At 45.3% G+C, this 19949-nt stretch overlaps 3 protein-coding genes across 9 annotated transcripts; all 3 read right to left on the minus strand.

Annotated features, from left to right (window-relative positions):
* Positions 1-510: 510 nt before the first annotated feature.
* On the minus strand, positions 511-10232 carry LOC100835865 (aspartic proteinase-like protein 2). Of its 7 annotated transcripts, none has more exons than XM_010237072.3 (15): positions 10033-10229; positions 8417-8785; positions 8204-8333; positions 7852-8099; positions 7031-7255; positions 5232-5394; positions 5074-5144; positions 4706-4796; positions 4102-4177; positions 3957-4028; positions 2284-3462; positions 2031-2193; positions 1366-1659; positions 964-1285; positions 511-837 (listed from the first exon to the last, which is right to left on the minus strand). In XM_010237072.3, exons 2-11 carry the CDS (start codon positions 8656-8658, stop codon positions 3314-3316), a joined length of 1467 nt encoding a protein of 488 aa, XP_010235374.1. In that variant the 5' UTR covers positions 8659-8785; positions 10033-10229; the 3' UTR covers positions 511-837; positions 964-1285; positions 1366-1659; positions 2031-2193; positions 2284-3313. The 7 variants fall into 7 exon arrangements, with proteins under 7 accessions (XP_010235374.1, XP_024317471.1, XP_014756893.1 ...); XM_024461703.1 differs by having other exon boundaries at positions 1366-1669; XM_014901407.2 differs by adding an exon at positions 9722-9867 and having other exon boundaries at positions 538-837; positions 1366-2193.
* A 291-nt stretch (positions 10233-10523) lies between these two features.
* LOC100836172 (RHOMBOID-like protein 2) lies at positions 10524-13577 on the minus strand. The gene is made up of 5 exons (XM_003574835.4): positions 13070-13577; positions 12144-12307; positions 11448-11614; positions 11110-11357; positions 10524-10922 (listed from the first exon to the last, which is right to left on the minus strand). The coding sequence occupies exons 1-5, from the start codon at positions 13342-13344 to the stop codon at positions 10811-10813; spliced, it is 966 nt and encodes a 321-aa protein (XP_003574883.1). The 5' UTR covers positions 13345-13577; the 3' UTR covers positions 10524-10810.
* A 1782-nt stretch (positions 13578-15359) lies between these two features.
* Positions 15360-18308, minus strand: LOC100827999 (RHOMBOID-like protein 2). Its single transcript, XM_003572434.3, has 5 exons — positions 17855-18308; positions 16452-16615; positions 16145-16311; positions 15781-16022; positions 15360-15692 (listed from the first exon to the last, which is right to left on the minus strand). Exons 1-5 carry the CDS (start codon positions 18259-18261, stop codon positions 15578-15580), a joined length of 1095 nt encoding a protein of 364 aa, XP_003572482.1. The 5' UTR covers positions 18262-18308; the 3' UTR covers positions 15360-15577.
* Between the last annotated feature and the right edge of the window lie 1641 nt (positions 18309-19949).

The following is a 19949-nucleotide window of genomic DNA, read 5'->3' on the forward strand; positions in this document are numbered from 1 at the left end:
CTGCATTCCAAACAGACCCTACATCGGCAACAAATTAGTATACGGAACGTTATATATGGCAGAGGGAGTGCGCATCGGAGAATCAACACGGTTGCGACGACAGGAGGGGTAAACGAAGGGAGTGCATGGTTCAAACTGTGCCACCCTTTTTTTTTAACGGGCCAGGCCTGGTAGGTTGGCCCCAGGATAACGACTGCTTGCCCATCCCATAGAGCCACTAGTTGATCACCCACACATGGGGACATGAATGTAAAATCCCACTGGCCGCTTTCCCATCTTCTTGCACAACAAGTATGACACTCCACAGAAAGAAGAGAAAAGAAAAGTTCCTTAAAAAATAAGAGCAGAGAAAAGAATTTGGTCTTCTCCCCCAAAAGAAGGGAAACTTGGTCAGTCTGTGGCTGAAAGTAGTGCACTGCGGTGGCATATACCTTGTGTGAAACCATCACAACTCACGCGTGCCCTTCTGATCTCCATGATTCATTTCTTGCACAAAAAAAATCCAGAACGGATTCAACAGATTTTACGGCAAATCCAGGAGAAAAGTCAACACAGGATTACGCAGACACCAACAGATAAGAGCTCAAATTACATTGTGGAGAAAGATTGCACTCTATAGATACAGCGCAAATTCAGCTATGTGAAGCACAAGTTTGATGTAGGTGCCTAGCATAAATCAGTTCCCTGTAGAATATATCTGTATTTTGGACAAAACCAAACAGGAAACTTGACCATGCTCCGTTCGGATGTCGGTACGCAGTTCAGGTAGCAGCACCAGTGGCAGCCATCGTTGCTGATCTTTGCCCATTGACAAGCATCGCCAGGGCAGCCACACATCTGCATCAGAAGTCACCTCTGTCAGGTTCCATCAAGTATGGCTTGACAAGGAATTGCTCAGGCAAGCTATGATGTCAGTTTGGAACATTTCATATCTTGACACTATGTGGATGTTGTGTTGCTTACTACTGCAAAGCGAAATGTGGACTATATAATAGCATATCGCAGGGTCTTCAGATGGTGGAGAGACTTGTCCAGCTAACAGCAAGAGGAGTGCCACGCCCCACAGAACATACTGCTATGTTTTGTACTTTGGAGGCTGATTAGTCTGAGGCAACTCGTGCCGTTTCATCCAACCAAATTTAGGCCTTGCCAGCACAGCACAAAGCCAACGAAGAATCTAGCCACAAATCCACCAATGCACGCAAAATATCAGCATGCGGTACTATCTAAATTGCCAGGTTGATCAATACTATAAACAGAAGAGTTATGATGACAGGGCAGCTGCCTGCAAGAGCAATCCAACTTCAACTTGCAGCAAAACAACAGAATATGAAGAAAACGCTTAGAACACTGTCTTCTACTGACCTTGTTGGAATAAACAGTCCACTTCACGATAAGGTCAGAGAGCATAGAGCAAAGTTAAAGCTCCAGAGGCACCAACAAAGATATAGTGATTCTGTAACAGTACAGACTGCACGCTACCACCAAAGCCAGATAGCAAGTAGATGATCCCATGCGATCTTGCAAGTGAGACAACTGAAGCCAGTGCATAGGATTTACTCTGGTGTAACATAAAGGTAAATCCAGCCTATTCTCAAATCCACATGGGCATAAATACATTGACATAAGAAGTCCAGATTCCAGAAAGACTGCCCACACCTGTACATTACTTCTCAAATAAAATCAGTATCAAATCTGCAAAAGCAATGGCCTTTGTGTTGTAACCCTGGGAAAACTATATAACGAGCTACCTAACTAAGTGGCTCTAACACAAAGGCGATGCATAGAATCAAGGAAAGTAGAATCAAATACCCAAACTATTCAGATTCACAACAGTTTCCAATATGTAGAAAGGCAGAACCAGCTCAGAGAATTACCATGGTTGAACCATAAATTACATTGAGGGGGGAAAAAGGACTAGTTTCGTAGATAGCATACAACAACAGTCAACCGAGGTACTTCAACCAGGAAAGAATGTCATGCTGTGAAAATGGCAAGATTGACCAATTCAGTACTTGTGTGAAGCTTACCAAACCCAAATTACTGCTCAAGGTGGATTCCGATGAATAATAAGCCAGCATGTTGACAAACAAACGGATTAGGCCAGCATGGAGCCAGATACAGCTGATGAGGTGCCACCCTTGGTGCTGATGAAAAACTTTGGCCCAGTCAAGAGCACCCATCTTCTCCAAACTGTAAAATGGGGTGTGGACTTCTGGTCAGGCCTTTCAGTATCTTTACTTCTAACATTTTCAAGATGAAGAAAACTACACCATGATATACCTTACAATATGTCATCAAGACATTGTAGTCCTGATTCCAGATTAGCCCGTGATCAACTGCAGCAGGTGATAGAATCACGAGCTATAACCGAAAAAACTCACTTGGATCAAGCTTCTTCAATAGAAACGTATGATCCTGACAAGTGTCAAACTTTAACGACAAACGCCTGTGTCTCTGGTTGCCTGATTTTCGCTATACTTGCTTCACTCTTGTACTTCTTGCATCACAAATTCTCCAGCATTGTAGGAGCTTAGGGATGGACAAAGGGAATCTAGTTTTCTTCTAAAATCAAAGATTGTAGTTTTCTTCTGCTGGTTATCTCTGCGCTGATATTTTGCAAAAGCACATTACAACTAATTTGCAGTTTACCAACTAAAATCCAATTTATTAACCACATCACAGCTGTCAGCAGCTGCTGCTAACTCTGAATAAACATAATTCAAAGTTTAGGATTAAGTGTGCGGTGCTCTATCTTTTGTATGAATTGTTCAAAAACAATGTTGAACAAAAAAGCTGTTGATCTTGAGAGGCAGCTAATTAAACCCTCTTTCAACTGCTGCTGGTGCTGCTAAGTACAGATAACTAGCCGTGGGCATGAGTTGCGTAGTCTTTTTGTTTTGTGCTAATGTAGGGAACACCTTGGTTTTGGTCTGGTGGTTGTCAAGTGTTATCTGTAAGCCGGTGATCCCAGCAGAATCCTTTATATAGTTCGGTACACTTTCTATAAAAAACATGGAGCCAAGGGTCTTTTGTCTAAAAAACAAACAGAAAGTGAAATAAGAATGTAGAAAGCAACTTCAGACAGAGACCCAGTTTTCTTAGGAGAACCTCCAGATTACTTGCAGTCATATATTTCTCACAAGTCACAACAACATTGAACTACTCACCCATAGTCTCGCTGCATAGTGTACAATGCTGATTTTTGTTTTCATTCTTTTCCCTGGTCAGAGAACACAATCTAAAGCCCTAAATTTTCTCTTTGTGAAAAGAACATTAAAAAATTAATTTTAGTTTCTGTTGTACATCAGGATTAGTAGATTGAGTAACTACACACAATTGTTACCAACAACTGGATCAGGGACTTTTGCCACTTGGATCTCCATCCAGAGGAGATATCATGTGCATCAACAGTGTATGTTGCCCCTGTCTTGTCATCCTTAATTTTAATGCTAGAGGAGCCTGGAAAGGAAGAATCTGATGATTAATACACAACTTAGGGAAATAGTAAACCAGACAAGAATTTTCAGAATTTAGAACGTGCAATGCGCGCAACATGTAAGCAATCGTCTACTGAACAACCTTAGATTAGCTCCAGAAAGTTTTAATTGCCTGATGCAATGTTGACTCGTTCCAACATTGTGCAAATTATTCAGGAATTAGTCAAATCCTCAGAAATAAGATCCTATTTTTTTAATGAAATTTACTGTTGGCACAAAAAAGAGTTGAACACTTAAACTGCAATGTACTTACTTAATTCTTGTTTATTTTGAAGGTCCGGATTGGTCATATTCTTGAATGAAAATTTACAGGTACACACATACATGAAGTACGTCCCCCAAAAAACACAACTTCTGAAAACATTGATGTGTCTCAACCTATGTCATGCGCGCAGCACACATGTTGAATGTAACTTTCTCATGAACTCGGAGTGATTTTAATGAGCTAGCACTTACAGTTGTAATCAGTCCATCCAACGACTTGGTTTTCCAAGTCATACACGACCACTTTATTTGAAAGGACCAGATCTGAAAGAAAACAGGCAGTGGCATGAGAAGAAGAATTCAAAAAATATTTTTTCATGTGCAGAGAAATACTGACCTCCCAAAAGCACCATATCCTTCCCATCCTTTGATTGCAATCCACCATTTTGGAACCCAAAGCAATACAGGTTATCCTGCGCCAAACATAGAGAACAAAAAAGGGTATGTGTCATGACCAGGGTTTCTCAATACTGGTGATGGGTATAGTTGGACAGGCTGAGTACAGGCCCCTTGGCTCCTTGCCCATGGCTGACCAACCTGGGTCCCTTCCTCGATGTCGTTGATACAATGTTCTAAATACTAGGTTCTTTTGTTTATCGCTTCTTGCCAGATACAAAGAATAAAATGCTCGCCTATGTACACAAGTGTTACCCTAATAACTTGATCTTGACTCCAGGGAAACCAATACAGTGACGTGTGCCCCTTACTAGCTGCAGGGGGGCACACCATCACTACAATTAAATTCGATCCATTTAGGGTTTGGTTGGGAGTCATTCAGTGCTTCTGCAGCTTTTGGAGCACAGCAGTTTCTGACAAAGAATCATGCCAATACAAAGGATAGCTTAAGCTTATTGAAACTACAAAAGGACAAAACAATGCAATGGGGGAATAAATGTAAATTCTATCATTGCTAGAACAACAAGATTAAAATATTATATTACCCCATTTTGAAAAAAGTAGTCATGTGGATACACGTTCAATCCAAGATCATCCTCAAAATGGAAGGTGATTTTTGGAAACCCATCATCCACACTGCAAAAAATTTGAACAGATTAGTTAGAATCTTACCGAGAGTGAATCTTTGAGTTTATTCTTCGTCTTTGTTCCAGTTTAATGAGGATGTGGTTCATTCAGTGCACGGGGTTATTAGCAGTATATACCCGTATTGTAGCTTAATTAGTTGTATTGTTTTAACATATCAGGGTAAGACTTAATAAGCACCCCCCCCCCCCCCTGTTCCCATAGAAAATTTTGCGACAAGTACCAGTTGGAGGTAGCTAGATTCTGTGTTATAGACTATAGAGTATACCTTTGAAAATATTGGATACAGAGAAAATCTTGAACACTGTGAAAGGTTGTGTCCGGATGCTTCGCAAAAACCTACAATTGGTTGTGAAATACAACATAAAGGGAATGCATGCAAAGACCCACTCCAACACAGAAACTGGAGAAGGGCATTTGGCATACCGCAGCCAGGACATCCTTGTAAACCAGCTCTGGAAGATATGTCAGGGTTGTACCACTATCAATGATGGTACCTTTCTTCTCACCCGTTTCAAACATATGTGATGGAAGTTGTAGTGTAGTACCACCAACATTGATTGACTCGAGATTCACATTGTAGTGCGGCCTGAGTGGTACAATCATTATAAGATGTTAGTATAGTCAAGGTAGGATAGAAGTTCAGCTACATTACAACGGAAAAAACGAAAAAGACTCAGCAAACAACAAGATTACCGCCAACAGGAATTTGAGAATATTCTGTATGATCTTCTTTAAAATAAGATATGATCTTTAAGGAAAAACAAAGTCCAAAAAATGCTTGTCTACGAATGTTCAAAACCAAGCTGTCATCAAGAGTTCCCATTCCTAGAGATCTACAACCAGGGAGATTGCATGGTCACTTGCAGTTTCAGTTTTATTTATAGTGACATCAAAATTTGAATGTTTTATTCGGTTTTCTAGAAAATAGGGCCACCCAACTTACCAATTACCGACTGAGAAAATTCTCCCTCGATTACATGAACTGTATGATCGCCACCAAGGTAGAAGCACCTCGATGAGAATCAGGAGCGCCTTCTAGTCATCTGTCGTGGTGGTGTCACGGCAGATGCCATAGGATGGCTTAACTTGGGGCCGATGGACGCAGGAGGATCCGGATGAGGGAGGATGTGAAGGGAAACACGCACAAAACACACAAGCACACACAGATTTACCCAGGTTCGGAGCCCTCTTGTCAAGGTAAGACTCCTACTCCTGCTTTGTTGTATTAGCCGAGATAGGCAAGCTCTACAATGGTGCTCCTTGAACTTATTCTTGAGGAAGAAGGGAAAAACCCTAAAAGCCTAAGTGCTCGTCTCCTAAGTGCCCCCCTTCTCTACAGAGGGGTAAGATTCTATTTATAGGCCGCCCATGTCACAATGACATGCGGGCCGAGTCTAACGTCATCTTCCTTGGGCCCCACCGGGCACGCGGCTTGGTTCCCTCCAGGCAGTACCGTAGGGGACAAGACAACTTTACTTTTCCCTGCCGGTCTGCAACGGGTACAACTATCCTCTGACGGCTTCCGTCATAGATTCTCTTTCGGTGCTTCTCTAGCGTGGTCACCTGACACCGGTACGCAGGCGCTGACTGCTTTTCTGAGATGATGATGGCGCTGCTTTACTTTGCACCGTGTGGTCAGGATAAGACCGTTGATATCGCCGAGATCAAAATGCTCGTACTTATCTTGCAAACTCATAAGACAAGATAGCCATGCCGGCATACGCCCAGGATGCCGGCTTAGTGTTAGTTTAACTTTACGATGCCGGCATACATAATTATGCCGGCTTTGCCTTCGTCATCTCGGCTAGGGTTGTGCCGCTATGACCCTACCCGGGGTCATCCCCCCGACATCATCCATCCCAGTATTTTCTACTATCCTCACTTCTCATTCCAGAAAATAGCAAGCAGAGAAAACTGGTTTAGATAGTGGGTTTCCGGGTATTGCCCGAACCCGCTCTCTTTCTTTCTAATCCCCCCCCCCTCTCTCTCTCTCTCTCAGTGCTTGAATTTTGTGTTTATTATGAAAGTAATGGAAAGGGGAGTAGCCCAATCCCAGTTCGAAAAAAATAGCAAGCACAGACAGAGAGATTATCCCGCTAGAGTTATTCACATTTATTGAATTGTTTTCTTTCATTTGGCACATTTTAATTATGTTCAACAGAAAACCTGACACTCAGAAGGTCAAATTTGAGCTATGTATTGATATGATATGATGAACATACATATCTGGTACCAATGGAGTTGATTTTACTTTTGGCTGTACCACATCTCCGATAGCAAAGATCCCACCTCCTTTTATGGTATCCAAGCAATGAGAAAATATCTTCTTCACTTCCCCTGCAGCAGCTAGTTGTGACAGCATTGATGTATTTGATTGGCCAAAACCAATAATTCCATCAAGGGCCTGGTTTGTACTGCCTAAATCCCCACCTTGCTGAGCTCCGCACCTACAAAGGAAAGAAGAGCATTTATCCACATTAAAGTCTTCAACTCACGATATTTACAGCCAATTTTGACATAATTGTGTTAATCTTTTACTGGCATGTTAATTACTCCCTCCGTTCCATAATTCTTGTCTCCAATTTGCCCAAAAATGGATGTATCTATTCCTAAAAAGTGTCTAGATACATGTAATATTTCGACAAGAATTATGGAACGGAGGGAGTACTTATTATCCTTGTTGCCTACGCTCTTGAAATAATACTGGGAAGAAAATGTGATAATATTGCAAACAAAAAGCAGAATTTGATACCTTCCTTGATATCTTCAGCTACATAGAAATAGAAAAAGACTGTCACAAGGGAAACAATCATGTAAACCTTTTGGGAAGAAGTAAAATGCTACTCAGAGGTGTTGCCATATGATGTGATTGCACAACATTTTAAAATATAAACAGTCAGCAATTGACAAAAGCTATTTAACAACACCATTTGTAATGAACAATTATTGTAGCGTATCGACCGATGATAGCTTATCCAATGTATGCCATCCAATAATAGATTGTGCAGAAGGTGTACGTTGCACAAATAAAAAAAAAACTCACCCGAATATGACACTGGCGTTGGCATGACGTGTTTGCCCATCCCCAGAGACTTGATTATACTGCAGGGAGTCGCTGACAAAGTAACCCGTTGTGGAGCTACCATCACCATACATGACGCTGTACTCACAAGGGATGTTCTTGGCACACCCAGGTAGCTTACCCCCATATGTTGCCGCACAGAACTTCTGGTCGCATGACACCGTGCTCCCACTAGATGATCCCTTGGGGTCATACAGCCTCAGATCTATCTGCAACCGAAAAGTTCACACCGCAAATTATAACAATTCAGAACATCATATCAACACAAACTCTACAATTTCCCTTATGAACATGAGTGAATCAGGCATCCTACCCCGAGGTCGCTCTTGCGGGGGCATTTGTTGCACGAGATGCAGTTCACCCAGAGGATGTCGCTGCCGGTGTCCACCTGCACATGGTACTGCTTGGGCGGCGTCCCTATCTCGATCTCCGTGTAGTACAGTCTGCGCCATCAGACCTAAGCAAACCAACCAGCAGAAAGCTTCGCCGAAATCAATATGAATGGAAGCGAGGCAGGAAGGCATACCCGGTGTCAGTGGGGAGGCCAAGACCGCCTAGGGGCACATCGGCAGCTGCAAGAAGGCGGCCACGGCGGTTGCTGTCGTGGGTAAGGTGGGCGGTTATATCACCCCCTCCTTTGCTGCCTAGTCGAGGGAACTTGCGGCGCACCTGGAAGACGCTGGTCGCACCCACGCCGTGGGAGGAAACCACAGCTAGCAGCATGGCCATGAGGACGACGGCTGCCCAAGCGTTGGGCGGCGGAACCATTATTGCCGCCTTGATGCTCCACGTCTTCCTGGTGTTTCTTGCAGCAATTTATTATTCGTCTCCTCCTCCCTCCTCCTCGGCTCCTCCCCGTGGCCGCGGCCAGGACGTGTGATTTGGGGAGTGCCCCCTGGTCATTAATAACAACATTTAGTTTTAGAACTGCAAGCTTTTCTGTAGGAGTACAGAGTACTGAAGCAAAACCCATGCCCTTCTAAAGCTCTTCAGACATACTCCTAGGCCATAAATAAGAAACGGCTCTAACAATAATCAAATAATAGTCTATGAAGTGCTCTATGGTGTAAAGAACTAAAGATCGAACTTAATCAATCAGACTTGTAGACTTTGTCATCCCTTCCAAAAGGGTTGGCAGCCTGCCTCAGTAAAAATAATTCAAAGCCCGTCATATAAATAAAATTTATCTTCAGCGAGCAAATTAACCACTGTCATTCAGATGAGAATTTTAGGAAAATAACACCCCATGCCAGTTAAGTTTCTCGAGGGTGACCCATGCAAATTAATTTTGCCCATGTTGGTGAGGGTAATTTGCGGGGCCAAATAATGCCGCCAGGACATCTGTATTCCTGTCCATAACTTACCTACATGGTTTGAGTTGCGTCCAAAGAACTTGACTAACTTAGTTAGGCAAGCATAATTTGCAGGGTTTATTTTTAGCGCACCCATGTGTTATGTTATGTAGTACTCCGTACTACAGTTCTTCGGTTCTTCTTCAAGCATGAAAAATTATCTTAAATCATCTTTTCACAAGCTTATGCAATCACAAAAACTTGCAGATATTATGCACACGATTTGATTCGTAAAGTCACAAACCCTGCTAGATCAAGCCGCTCTGTCCAGGTTCCCACAAAACTGCAGCCATGGCGTCCCTCCCAGAGGCTGACACCACAAATCTAGGCTATCTACTTACACAGTTGAACTAAACTGTTGCTCGAAAAAACATTCCATGGAAAGCACGCACGGACGCAACTCGCCGCCGACGGCCATAGCTTTCGTATCAAACCATTGCCCCTAATCAATAAACCCAAAAGGTCGGAGGAACTTGGACCTGTGAGAAACTGGACCCCCGCAGGAGCGCATCCCCACTTCGCCCCTATGCAGCAGATCCCTCACAGGGCCCCCGGCCGGACCCGCGCGAACGAGCCCGCTCCGAATCGCAACCGGAAAAGTCCCACAAATTCCAAAACTCCGCGCCTGGTTCCGCAGCAGATTCGAAACGGAAGGAAGTTAAAAGGAGTCCCGCAAACAAACAAACAAACAACAAACAAACAAACAAACAAACAAAGACACGACGGAGGAGACGGTGATACTGGAACGGAGAGGAGGATTCGGGGAGTCTTGGGGGAGATGTATACTTACAGGAGAGGGAGGAGGACAGGAGACGATGCTCTGGTTTTCGCGAGATTTCGGGAGAGGTCGGGCCGTCGGAGGAGAAGGAGAAGAAGATGGAGGGAAAGAGTAGAGCCAGAAACCGGAGAATGGTGATTCGTGAAGCAACGGAGCCGTTAATTCGAGCAGCGGTGTGTCTCTGTATAACTAACTGGGGTGTTCCTTTCTTGCTTTTGGGTTTCGGCTCCTATTCTTGGCTTTGCCGGCGGTTTTAGGTCAAGGCTTTTAACAGCATAATATTTTTTTTAAAAATTGGTTTTCCCTTTGTCAGTAGGACATGAACCAAACAATGGCTCTAGGTTAGGCCTTTCCTAAAGTCCCTCCCCGTTTCGTAGACAATAATCGTGTTAGCATTTTGCTAGTGCAGTGGCACTGGCACGTTCCTACTTGAAACCATCAAAGGTCTATAGGTCACATGATGAACTGCAGACACATCACAAACGCCCTTTCTCCAACACGAATTGCTTGCAATGATCTTTAGAATGAAGTCGACAGATCAAAAAGATCTACGGCAAAGGAATATACAGTATATAGGTGCACAATTACGCTGAGATCAACAGGTTTACAAGCTCAAATTACATCATCTCGCAATAATGTACTCTGTAGATACAGGGATAATCTAGCTCCCAAGCACAAGTTTGATTTATGTGTCTATAACCACACGAGCATAAAAGATGGTTCCTTGTAGAATATATATGTATATGTATGTATGTATTCTGGAGAAGACCCGGCAGTAGAATTCGACCGTCTAGGTGCCGCACTTCCATCTGGATGTCGGCACGCAGTTCAGGTACCGGCACCAGTGGCAGCCATCGTTGCCGTTCTTGCCCTTGAAAAGCAATGCCAGGGTAACCACATATCTGCATCACAAGCCACCTCTGTCAGGTTTCATCAAGTATATATAGCCTTGTCGTTAATTGACAACAGATTACACATCCAAGCTATGATGTCAGTCTTGGAACATTTCATGTCTTGACACAGCAAAGCGAAAATGTGGACTACATAGCGGTGCGTCGTCACATTTTCAGATGGAGTGGGGAGACTTACCCAACTAGCAGCAAGAGGAGTGCCACGCCCCACAGAACATACTGGTATGTTTTGTATTTTGGAGGTTGATCAGTCTGGGGCAACTCGTTCCGTTCCATCCAACCAAATTGAGGCCTTGCCAGCAGCACAAAGCCAATAAGAAATCCACTCACAAATCCACCAATGTGCGCAAAGTTATCAGCGTGTGGTAGTATCCCGATTGCCAAATTGATCACAATTATAAACAGAAGAGTTATGATGGCAGCTGCCTGCAGGATAGAGCATAGAGCTAACTGAAACTTGCATAGAACAAGAGAATAGGAGTAAAACACTAAGCATATTGTCTTTCTCCGACTGACCTTGTTGGAATAAATGGTCCAGTTCATAATAAGCTCAGAGAGCATAGAGCCAAGTAGGCCAAACAAAGCTCCAGAGGCGCCAACAGAGATGTAGTGATTCCTTAAAAACAGTGCAGAGAGCACACTGCCACCAAAGCCAGATAGCAAGTAGATGATCCCAATGCGCACTTGCAAGTGAGAAAACTGAAGTCAGTGCATAGCAATGTGCTCAGGTGGAGGTAAATACAGCCTATGCTCAAATCCACATTGGCATAACAAGGAAATACATTGACATAATAAACAAATGAGTCCAGAAAGACTATCAGCACCTTTAGATCTGATTACTTGCTCGTTTCTGAAATAGAAAGTAGAAAATAGTATCGTTGTCAGACTGGCGAAAGCAGCGGCCTTTGCGTTGTAACCCCGAGAAAATTATGCATATAGTTATGTACCTAGCTTGTGGCTCTAACACAAAGGTAATGCATGGAATCAACACCTCAAACTAATTATTCAGATTGACGTCAGCTTCTACATGAGGCAGAACGAGCTCAAAGAATTACAGTACTTAAACCACGAAGAACATCGAGAAATTCAAGGCGACTAGTGTTACAGAATAGCAGGCAAAGACAGTCAACCGAGGTACTTTTTCTTTTTAGTTCAACCAGGAAAGGTTGACAACGGCAAGATTGAATAATTCAGTACTTGTGTGAAGCTTACCAAACCCAAATTGCTGCTCGAGGCGGATTCCAATGAATAGCAAGCTCAGCATGTTGACAATCAAATGGATTAGGCCAGCGTGGAGCCAGATACAGCTGATGAGGCGCCACCCTTGGTGCTGATGAACAACTTTGGCCCAGTCAAGAGCTCCCAATTTTTCCAAACTGCAAAATGGGGTGTGGACTTATTTTGTTAGGCCCTTCAGTCCATTTACTTCTAACATTTTCAAGATGAACAAAATTAAACCATGCATAAGGTGCAACAGGTGATGGAATTCACGAGCTAGAACTGAGAAGACTAATACAATTTTTTATCACAGCTAATGACAGGAGAAAGGAAGTCCACGTCTATCGTTATCTTAGATTGCAGTCAGTACGAATACAAAAGCCAATGCTGACAGCATTCTGCAGTGTGCCAATCACAACTAGTATTATAGTCACATCATATCTAGTAGAAGTCTTTTTATATACTCCTATATAGAAGCAGAAGATAAATGCTATTAGAAGAATGAAACAAAAGATGCCTATGTGCCTCGAGGTATTTTGCGTTGCTCCAAAGCTAAGTCAACATAATTCAGTGGAAAGATGCATGCTAGGCGAGACTACTTGCAACAGTTCATATTATCTACTAGTAGCCAATTTAGCAGGAGTAATATAGATCTAAACAGTCTACATTGCCAAATTCTCCCGCAAGCTAAAACTCCGACCGGTGCAAAATCTCCAACATTTACTAGCGTTGATACTTGAAATCTAGTCAAGCTACAAGCTTGCAGTCCACAGTAACCCATCAGAAACTCCGGACAACTTCCTCTGCAACGAAAGAACAAGAAGAAGGGAATAATATCCCCAATTTGACTCCCAAATTCGCACGAAACCCAGCAATCCAGCGAGAAACCGTGAGGGAGGGAGGGGAGGAGGCGTATATACGTGGCGGAGGAGGGGCCGAGGAGCGGGTTCTCGCGGAGCGGCTGGAAGGCGAAGCGTCGGAGGAACCCGGCGACGCAGGGCGCGTCGCCTCCGCCCAGCGTGCTCCCGTGGCGCGGGCAGTCGTTGTTGTACATCTCGACGGCGAACACCGTGACGCACGCGCCGAGCACGGCCGGCACGAGCCACGGCCACCACTGCCTCTCCTCCCGCACCACGCCGTACGGCCCGTACTGGTACCCCGCGCCCGCCTTCCCCTCGCCGCCGCCGTTCGCCATCTTCCCCTCTCGCGCCTGCTAGGTTCCTAGGCTCCTCAGCCAGCTGCAGTTATAGCAGCCGCGGGGGAAGCGGAGAGAGTGGGAGTGAGTGTGGGAGGGGAGCCCAGTAGTGGGACGGTGGTTGCCGTGGCGTCGCTCCCGCGGCTTGGCTTGGAAGCGAGGAGGACCGCGGGCGGGGGGATTGATAAATGGCGCGAGCTGCTGAGGAGGCCGCCGACAGTGCGCGTGAGGCTGGCGCGTGGGGGCCGGCGAGGCTCTCGCCGCGCCGTCGCTCTCGGTGGCTGAGCTAGTGCTGCCGTGCCAGCGATGATTTTTTAGTTAGCTAGCTAGCCAAGGAAAGCCTCCCATATATCGCTGCCTTAATCTGTGGTTCGGGGATGGTTAACCAGCCAACCGACGATTTCGCAAATTGCAAAATGCTTCTCCTTCGACGCAACGGCAAACTGGATTTGGACTAGACAGCGTTGTTTATGTCAAGCTCTGAGTTTTGGCTTCCTTGTTGCGTTTAGAAGAGACAAGGGCATCTGGCCGTTGCAATCTCTATTTCGTTTCATTTTTAGATTTTACCTCCCTATAATTAATTTAGTGCCGAGTCGATTCTCAAAACAGGTTACTTTTACCTAAAACCCCACAACCTCCCTCTACAAACTGGGGTCGCATTTCATGTGGTTTAAAAGTTAGATGTGCACTTTACACGTTCCATGTGGTTTAGAAGATAGATTTACATTTTCATATTTCGGGTTTAAAGATAGAAATCATGTTTAAAGGCCCCTTTCCTGGTTTCTCTACGGGTTTCCAAAACAAGTGAGATAGCTCTACTTCTCGTTCTTGGATCTGCTCAAACATGGTTTTTGGCTTTTTGTGACGTGCGCCAACTACCTTGACAACCACGTGAACAACAGTGTGGAGCAAAGCGGTGGCTCATTTGGTCGCGAGTTCTCTATAGGAAAACCGTAAAATAAATCTCCAAACTCCAACTAATGGGTTAACTCGTGAAGCAGAGGAGTTGTGCACCTATTAGTCCAACAAGTGTATTGATGTGATGTTCCTTCCTTTTGGGTTCCAGCTCCATCCTTCACTTTGACAGTGGCTAAGGCAATGGGGTGAAGCATTGGTTTCTAGTTCAATTTGAACCCCTCTTCCAAACAAAGCCTTAGGGGGGCATGCTTTTACATCTCTGTCATCCGTGGATTTACATTATGTGCTGCCCAGTGTGAGTTCACATGTCTAGCATGGAGGTTTGCTCTTACAAGCAATTGGCAGAGCAATGACAAGCGAGTCGACATTGTTAAGGTTCATTTGGATGAGGTATATACTCACCCGGTCACCCCACCCTCCTCGATGTACAAGAAGTGCAAGATGTAGTGGTGGAATGGGATGACATTGTTGGCCACGGTCACAAAAAGGTATCTACAGATCCGACGGGCACCTCTAGAAGGAACGGTCCAAAATATTTTTCGAGGAAAGGTGCAACTGGATGAGGTATGTAGCTCGCCCTTCTCGGTGTACAAGTTGTTCGGGATGTGGCGGTGAAACGGGGCGACACCGTCAGCCACAATCAAAAGGGGCTTTGCAAGCTCCGGTGGAGGAAGGCACGCTCGAAACCGAATGTTAGAAGCTGCAAGGTGGGTGATAAGATTGCCCTAGGACAATGGTGTGATGAAGACAAGAGACCGAGGCGAACAGATGAGAAGGGTCAGATCACCGTTCAACATGCATGGGGGGAGGAAGGATGAAAGTAGTAGATCAGTAGAGCATGCAAGAAAGGAAATATTTTGGGCCTTCACACCAATAGATTAGAAGGGATCAAGACTAAAACACTTGGCTCCCGGCACCAGAGCCCTGCGGCCGATCGAAGCCATGAAGACGTCCTTTGGTCATCTCCATGATGAGTTGCTTGCAAAGAGACTTAAAATTCAGCATGAATTCAAACAGAAAATCCACGGTAAACAAACCAAATTGCAGAATCACGAAGACATCGACAGACAGACAAACAGACACACATTATTACCAGTTCAAACCACAGCCGTCACATCATATGCAAGACTGCATGGACAGCATAGACATACAGGGAGGATTCAGCTCTCTGTGAAAGTACCAGGTTCGATACATAAAACACAAGCACAAGCATAGAAACCAACGGTTTTTCCCTGCAGATTACGACGGTTTTATTCCAGACAAGACACGACACGGACGGTCGATCCAAACGGATCAGGATTAATCCTGACCGTCTCTAGGCGCCGCTGCTGCACTTCCATCCGGACGTCGGCACGCAGTTCAGGAACAGGCCACCGCCGCCGCCGCCGCCGTTCTTGCCCTCGAACAGCACCGTCAGTGCAACCGCAAACCTGCATTAGTTCATCAGATTCAGATTAATTGAAAAATGATCGATTAAATGCTCATCCAAGCATAATGGTAGTAATGTTTCTTGCTTACCCAACCAGGAGGAGGAGGAGTGAGGCGCCAAAGACAGCATAATGGTAGGATTTGTACTTGGGTTGTTCACTGGTCCTAGACTGAGGCAAGAACCCAATGCGAGCAGGATCCGCCAGCACCAGGAACCCGAGGAGGAACCCAGTCAGGAACCCGCCAATGTTGGTGAAATTGTCAGTGTGCGGGAATATCCCCATCACCATGTTGATCACGGCTATGAGCCCAAGAATCGCCAAGGCAGGCTTCTGCAGGAGCAGATTATAACCAACCAAGCTAAGTAAATTAAACAACAGAACATACTATAGTCTATACATAGGAGTGAATTAACAGGCTAGTTGAGTAAAATAAAGTGTGCATGCTAGCTGACCCTGTTGGAGTAAGCGTTCCAGTTTATGGCGATCTCGGAGACCATGGCGCCGATCAGGCCAAGCACAGGTCCAGAGGCACCAACAGAGACTGAGCCAGCCGGCAAGAAGAGCGCTGACAGCACGCTGCCGCCCAAGCCGGACAGAAGGTAGATGATCACAATACGCACTTCGCGATGATTAATCAGACAAGAAAGAAAGAAAAGTTAATTAGAAACTATAATTGTATATATTTCAGCCAGGAAAAGGAATTTGACATGCTGCGGAAATTAATGGACAGATTGTTTAGTACTAATTTCCATTGCTTACGGAAGCCAAATTGCTGCTCGAAGCGCACCCCAAAGGAGCAGAGGCTCAGCTGGGTGACAAACAGGTGGATTAGGCCGGCGTGAACCCAGAAGCAGGTGAAGAGGCGCGAAATTTGGTGCCCATGGACAACTTTGGCCCAGTCAAGAGCCCCCATCTTCTCCAAACTGCAAAAAAATTGGTGTCATGCATGTGGACAGACCTAAACCCATGCATGCTATATTAACCAATTTCCTAACAATGTAACATGTCATCATCAAGACAGTGTAGTCCAGCCCATGATCAAACCGCCACATGCCAAAGAAGAATTTGATATAAGAAGGAAAGTTTGTAATTACAAGCATGACATGTTTGCCAAAAAAAAAACCGCACCGCATGAGAAGTACTCCCAACTAAGTTAACCTACTATCGACACCAACACGCGGCTCGTACAATGCCAAAAACCTCAAAAATGCACAAACAACCGGCATGTGCCTCGCTCAAAGACCTCCGGGTCACGCAACACCTCTACCTACCTTCGCTGGCATCCAGCGGCTTCCCCCTTTGCATGCCCCTTAATTATGTTTACCATTTTTGCAAACTACCACATGCAAGAGAATTTGACATAATTAAGAATGAAAGTAAGTAATCACAGGTGTCATGTTTTAGCGGGTACGTTGCGGGAAAAAAACTCATACCGCACGAGAAAATATCCCGACTAAGTAGCCCACTACCGACACCAACACGCAACCCATACAACGCCAACAACCTGAAAACAAACAAATCGGCAAGCGGTGGCTCGCTCAAAGACCTCCAAGTCACTCAACAGGTGTACCTGCCGCCGCCTGCTTTGAGCGGCTTCCCCTTGGCATGCCCCTTGGCCATGTTTACCAACTTTGCGAACTCTTTGCAAACGGTATATAGTGCCATCACATAGTTCGTTAACTTTTTTCTAAAATAAAACGTAAGTACTTCTTTTTAATATATTTATAGTAGGATATCCTACTATATATAGTTATAAAAAAACATATATCACTAGAATGAACTAATTGAAAGATCACGGTACATGTATGATAAGAAACATAAAAATAGGAGTGCCTATTTCTAGGTCAATAATCATGCATGTCTGTTTGATGAAAACCTTCTCATACATATCCTTATACTACTACTTACACAAATCTCAATGGTCAGATCAGATAGCTATTAGCGTCGGCTTAAAAAAAAGTTACTTCCATAACATGAAAAGAAATAATATATAATAAATAAACAAAACGGAGGAAAAACTACAAGTAAACGAGTAAGCAAGCAACTAGGCGGTGCAAAATTAACGATCTCTTCTACGTCTACCATCAATTACACTTGGAAAAATAAATCTAGCTAGTCAATTAGCTGAAGTAGCTAGGAGTGTATGCAAATTGTGTTCTTACGTTGCATAGGAAGGGCCGAGGAGCGGGTTCTCATGGATGGGCTGGAAGGAGACCCGGCCGAAGCCGGCGGCGACGCAGGAGGCGGCGGCGCCGGGGGTGTTGCCGGGGCAGTCGTTGACGTACATGACGATGGAGAAGACCGAGACGCAGACGCAGATGACGTAGGGCACGAACATGGGCCAGAACCTGGCCAGCGGGTCCGACAGCATCTCGATGGAGAACCCGTTGGGCCCGACCTTGATGATCCCGGGGCACTCGACGCCGTTGGCCATGGTGAGCGCCATGGCGCCGCCCGTGCAGTGGATGTCGTTCGCCATCACCACGGCCACGGCGACCCCGGGCCCGTGGGCGCCGTTCGCCATGGCCTCCATGATCTCCTGCCCGTCCACCACCTCGATGATCGCCATTGTTGGAGAAGAGAGCTCTTGGTGTTGTTGTTGTCAGTTGGGGGGGAGTGAGCTTGTTGAAGGTGGAGAGGGATGATAGCTACGGTGAGCGTATTTATAGGCTGGTGACGTGGCCCGGACGCCGACAGCTGCCGTGCCGCGTGGTGCGTTACGTGGCTCTAGCTTTCCATAATGCATGCCGTGCCGGCGATCGGCTTTGTTGGTAATCGTCCCTGGTTTTGGTGTTTTGGTTAGCTGGGGAAGCTATTGCTAATTTGGACGTGTCTATGTGATTTCAGCTTCTTTTCCCGCTCAATTTTGGTTATGCTTTTGTTAGTAAGATAATGGTCGTGCGCTGGAACGGGCCGGATCGAATTACACCGGCAAGTGTTTGTGTTGCATGTCGTCGTCAGTGGCACGTCTAATTAACAGGCGACGGCGGCTAGTTATATTGTAGCGGCCGGCCGCTGGATTAGGAGGAGGCCGGATCGACCAGCCGGAAGCCAAGCGGTCAGATCAGTAGAGTTACTGTGCCAGAGAGAGAGAGAGAGGGGCAAAGGGTATTTTGGGGTGATGGTAAGAAATGTATACGTGGAAATTAAGTGACGTGTCCGATAGCCGACGGTTTGCGCTTGCGTCGATGCGAGGCTGGCACGCACGTATTACGTGGCTTTTGTTTGCGGGCGGCAGCGTCGGGGGCAAGGTAGATTAGATAAGTGCGCCGTTCTTGTTTTTGAGCGGCATCTTCAGGAGAAAGGTTTATAGGTGAGTGCATTGCCGCGTCGGCAATCGACCTACTGGTAGTTCTGATTTTGTCGTGTGGTTTGGTTTGTTAATTAGCTAGCAAAATAAGCAATCGGAGCATATCTGGCGCGCACATACTACATGGCTCTCTTTTTTAGCGGCGGCGTCGGGGGCAAGGTAGATTAGATAAGTGCGTCATTCTTGGTTCTGAGCGGCATCTTCTGGAGAAAAGTTTAGGTGAGTGCACTGCCACGTCGGCAATCGATCTACCGGTAGTTCTGATTTTGTCGTGTGATTTGGTTTGTTAATTATCTAGCAAAATAAGCAATCGGAACATGTTTGGCATGCACATGCTACATGGCTCTCTTATTGAGCGGTGGCGTCAAGCGCAAGGTAGATTAGATAAGTGCGTCGTTCTTGGTTTTGAGTGGCATCTTCCGGAGAAAGGTTTAGGTGAGTGCGTTGCCGCATCGGCAATCGACCTACTGGTAGTTCTGATTTTGTCGTCCGGTTTGGTTTGTTAATTAGCTAGCAAAATAAGCAATCAGAGCATGTCTGGCACGCACATACTACATCGCTCTCTTTTTTAGCGGCAGCGTCGGGTGTAAGGTAGATTAGATAAGTCCGCCATTCTTGGTTCTGAGCGGCATCTTCCGGAGAAAATTTTAGGTGAGTGCATTTCCACGCCGGCAATTGACCTACCAGTTGTTCTGATTTTGTCATGTGGTTTGGTTAGTTAATTAGCTAGCAAAATAAGCAATCGGAGCATGTCTGTCACGCACATACTACATGCCTCTTTTTGAGCTGCGGCGTCGGGGGCAATGTAGATTAGATAAGTCCGTCATTCTTGTTTCTGAGGGGCATCTTCCGAAGCAAGGCTTAGGTGAGTGCATTGCCGCGCCGGCAATCGACCTACTAGTAGCTCATATTTTGTCGTGTGGTTTGGTTTGTTAAATAGCTAGCAA

The sequence above is a fragment of the Brachypodium distachyon genome, chromosome 3 (assembly GCF_000005505.3).
Source record: "Brachypodium distachyon strain Bd21 chromosome 3, Brachypodium_distachyon_v3.0, whole genome shotgun sequence".
Lineage (NCBI taxonomy): Eukaryota > Viridiplantae > Streptophyta > Magnoliopsida > Poales > Poaceae > Brachypodium > Brachypodium distachyon.

Excerpts from the sequence above, each read along its gene's own strand:
- LOC100827999 (XM_003572434.3), bottom strand. The coding sequence starts at position 18,261 with ATGGCGATCATCGAGGTGGTGGACGGGCAGGAGATCATGGAGGCCATG. Across the intron at positions 16,312-16,451 it reads CGAGCAGCAATTTGGCTTCC|TGCGTATTGTGATCATCTAC; the intron begins GTAAGCAATGGA and ends ATCATCGCGAAG. Across the intron at positions 16,023-16,144 it reads GGAACGCTTACTCCAACAGG|AAGCCTGCCTTGGCGATTCT; the intron begins GTCAGCTAGCAT and ends CTGCTCCTGCAG.
- LOC100836172 (XM_003574835.4), bottom strand. The coding sequence starts at position 13,344 with ATGGCGAACGGCGGCGGCGAGGGGAAGGCGGGCGCGGGGTACCAGTAC. Across the intron at positions 12,308-13,069 it reads CTCGGCCCCTCCTCCGCCAC|TTTGGAAAAATTGGGAGCTC; the intron begins GTATATACGCCT and ends CCCATTTTGCAG. Across the intron at positions 11,615-12,143 it reads CGAGCAGCAATTTGGGTTTG|TGCGCATTGGGATCATCTAC; the intron begins GTAAGCTTCACA and ends CTCACTTGCAAG.
- LOC100835865 (XM_010237072.3), bottom strand. The coding sequence starts at position 8,658 with ATGGTTCCGCCGCCCAACGCTTGGGCAGCCGTCGTCCTCATGGCCATG. Across the intron at positions 7,256-7,851 it reads AACGCCAGTGTCATATTCGG|GTGCGGAGCTCAGCAAGGTG; the intron begins GTGAGTTTTTTT and ends TTTCCTTTGTAG. Across the intron at positions 5,395-7,030 it reads ACTCCATTGGTACCAGATAT|GCCGCACTACAATGTGAATC; the intron begins GTATGTTCATCA and ends TGTACCACTCAG.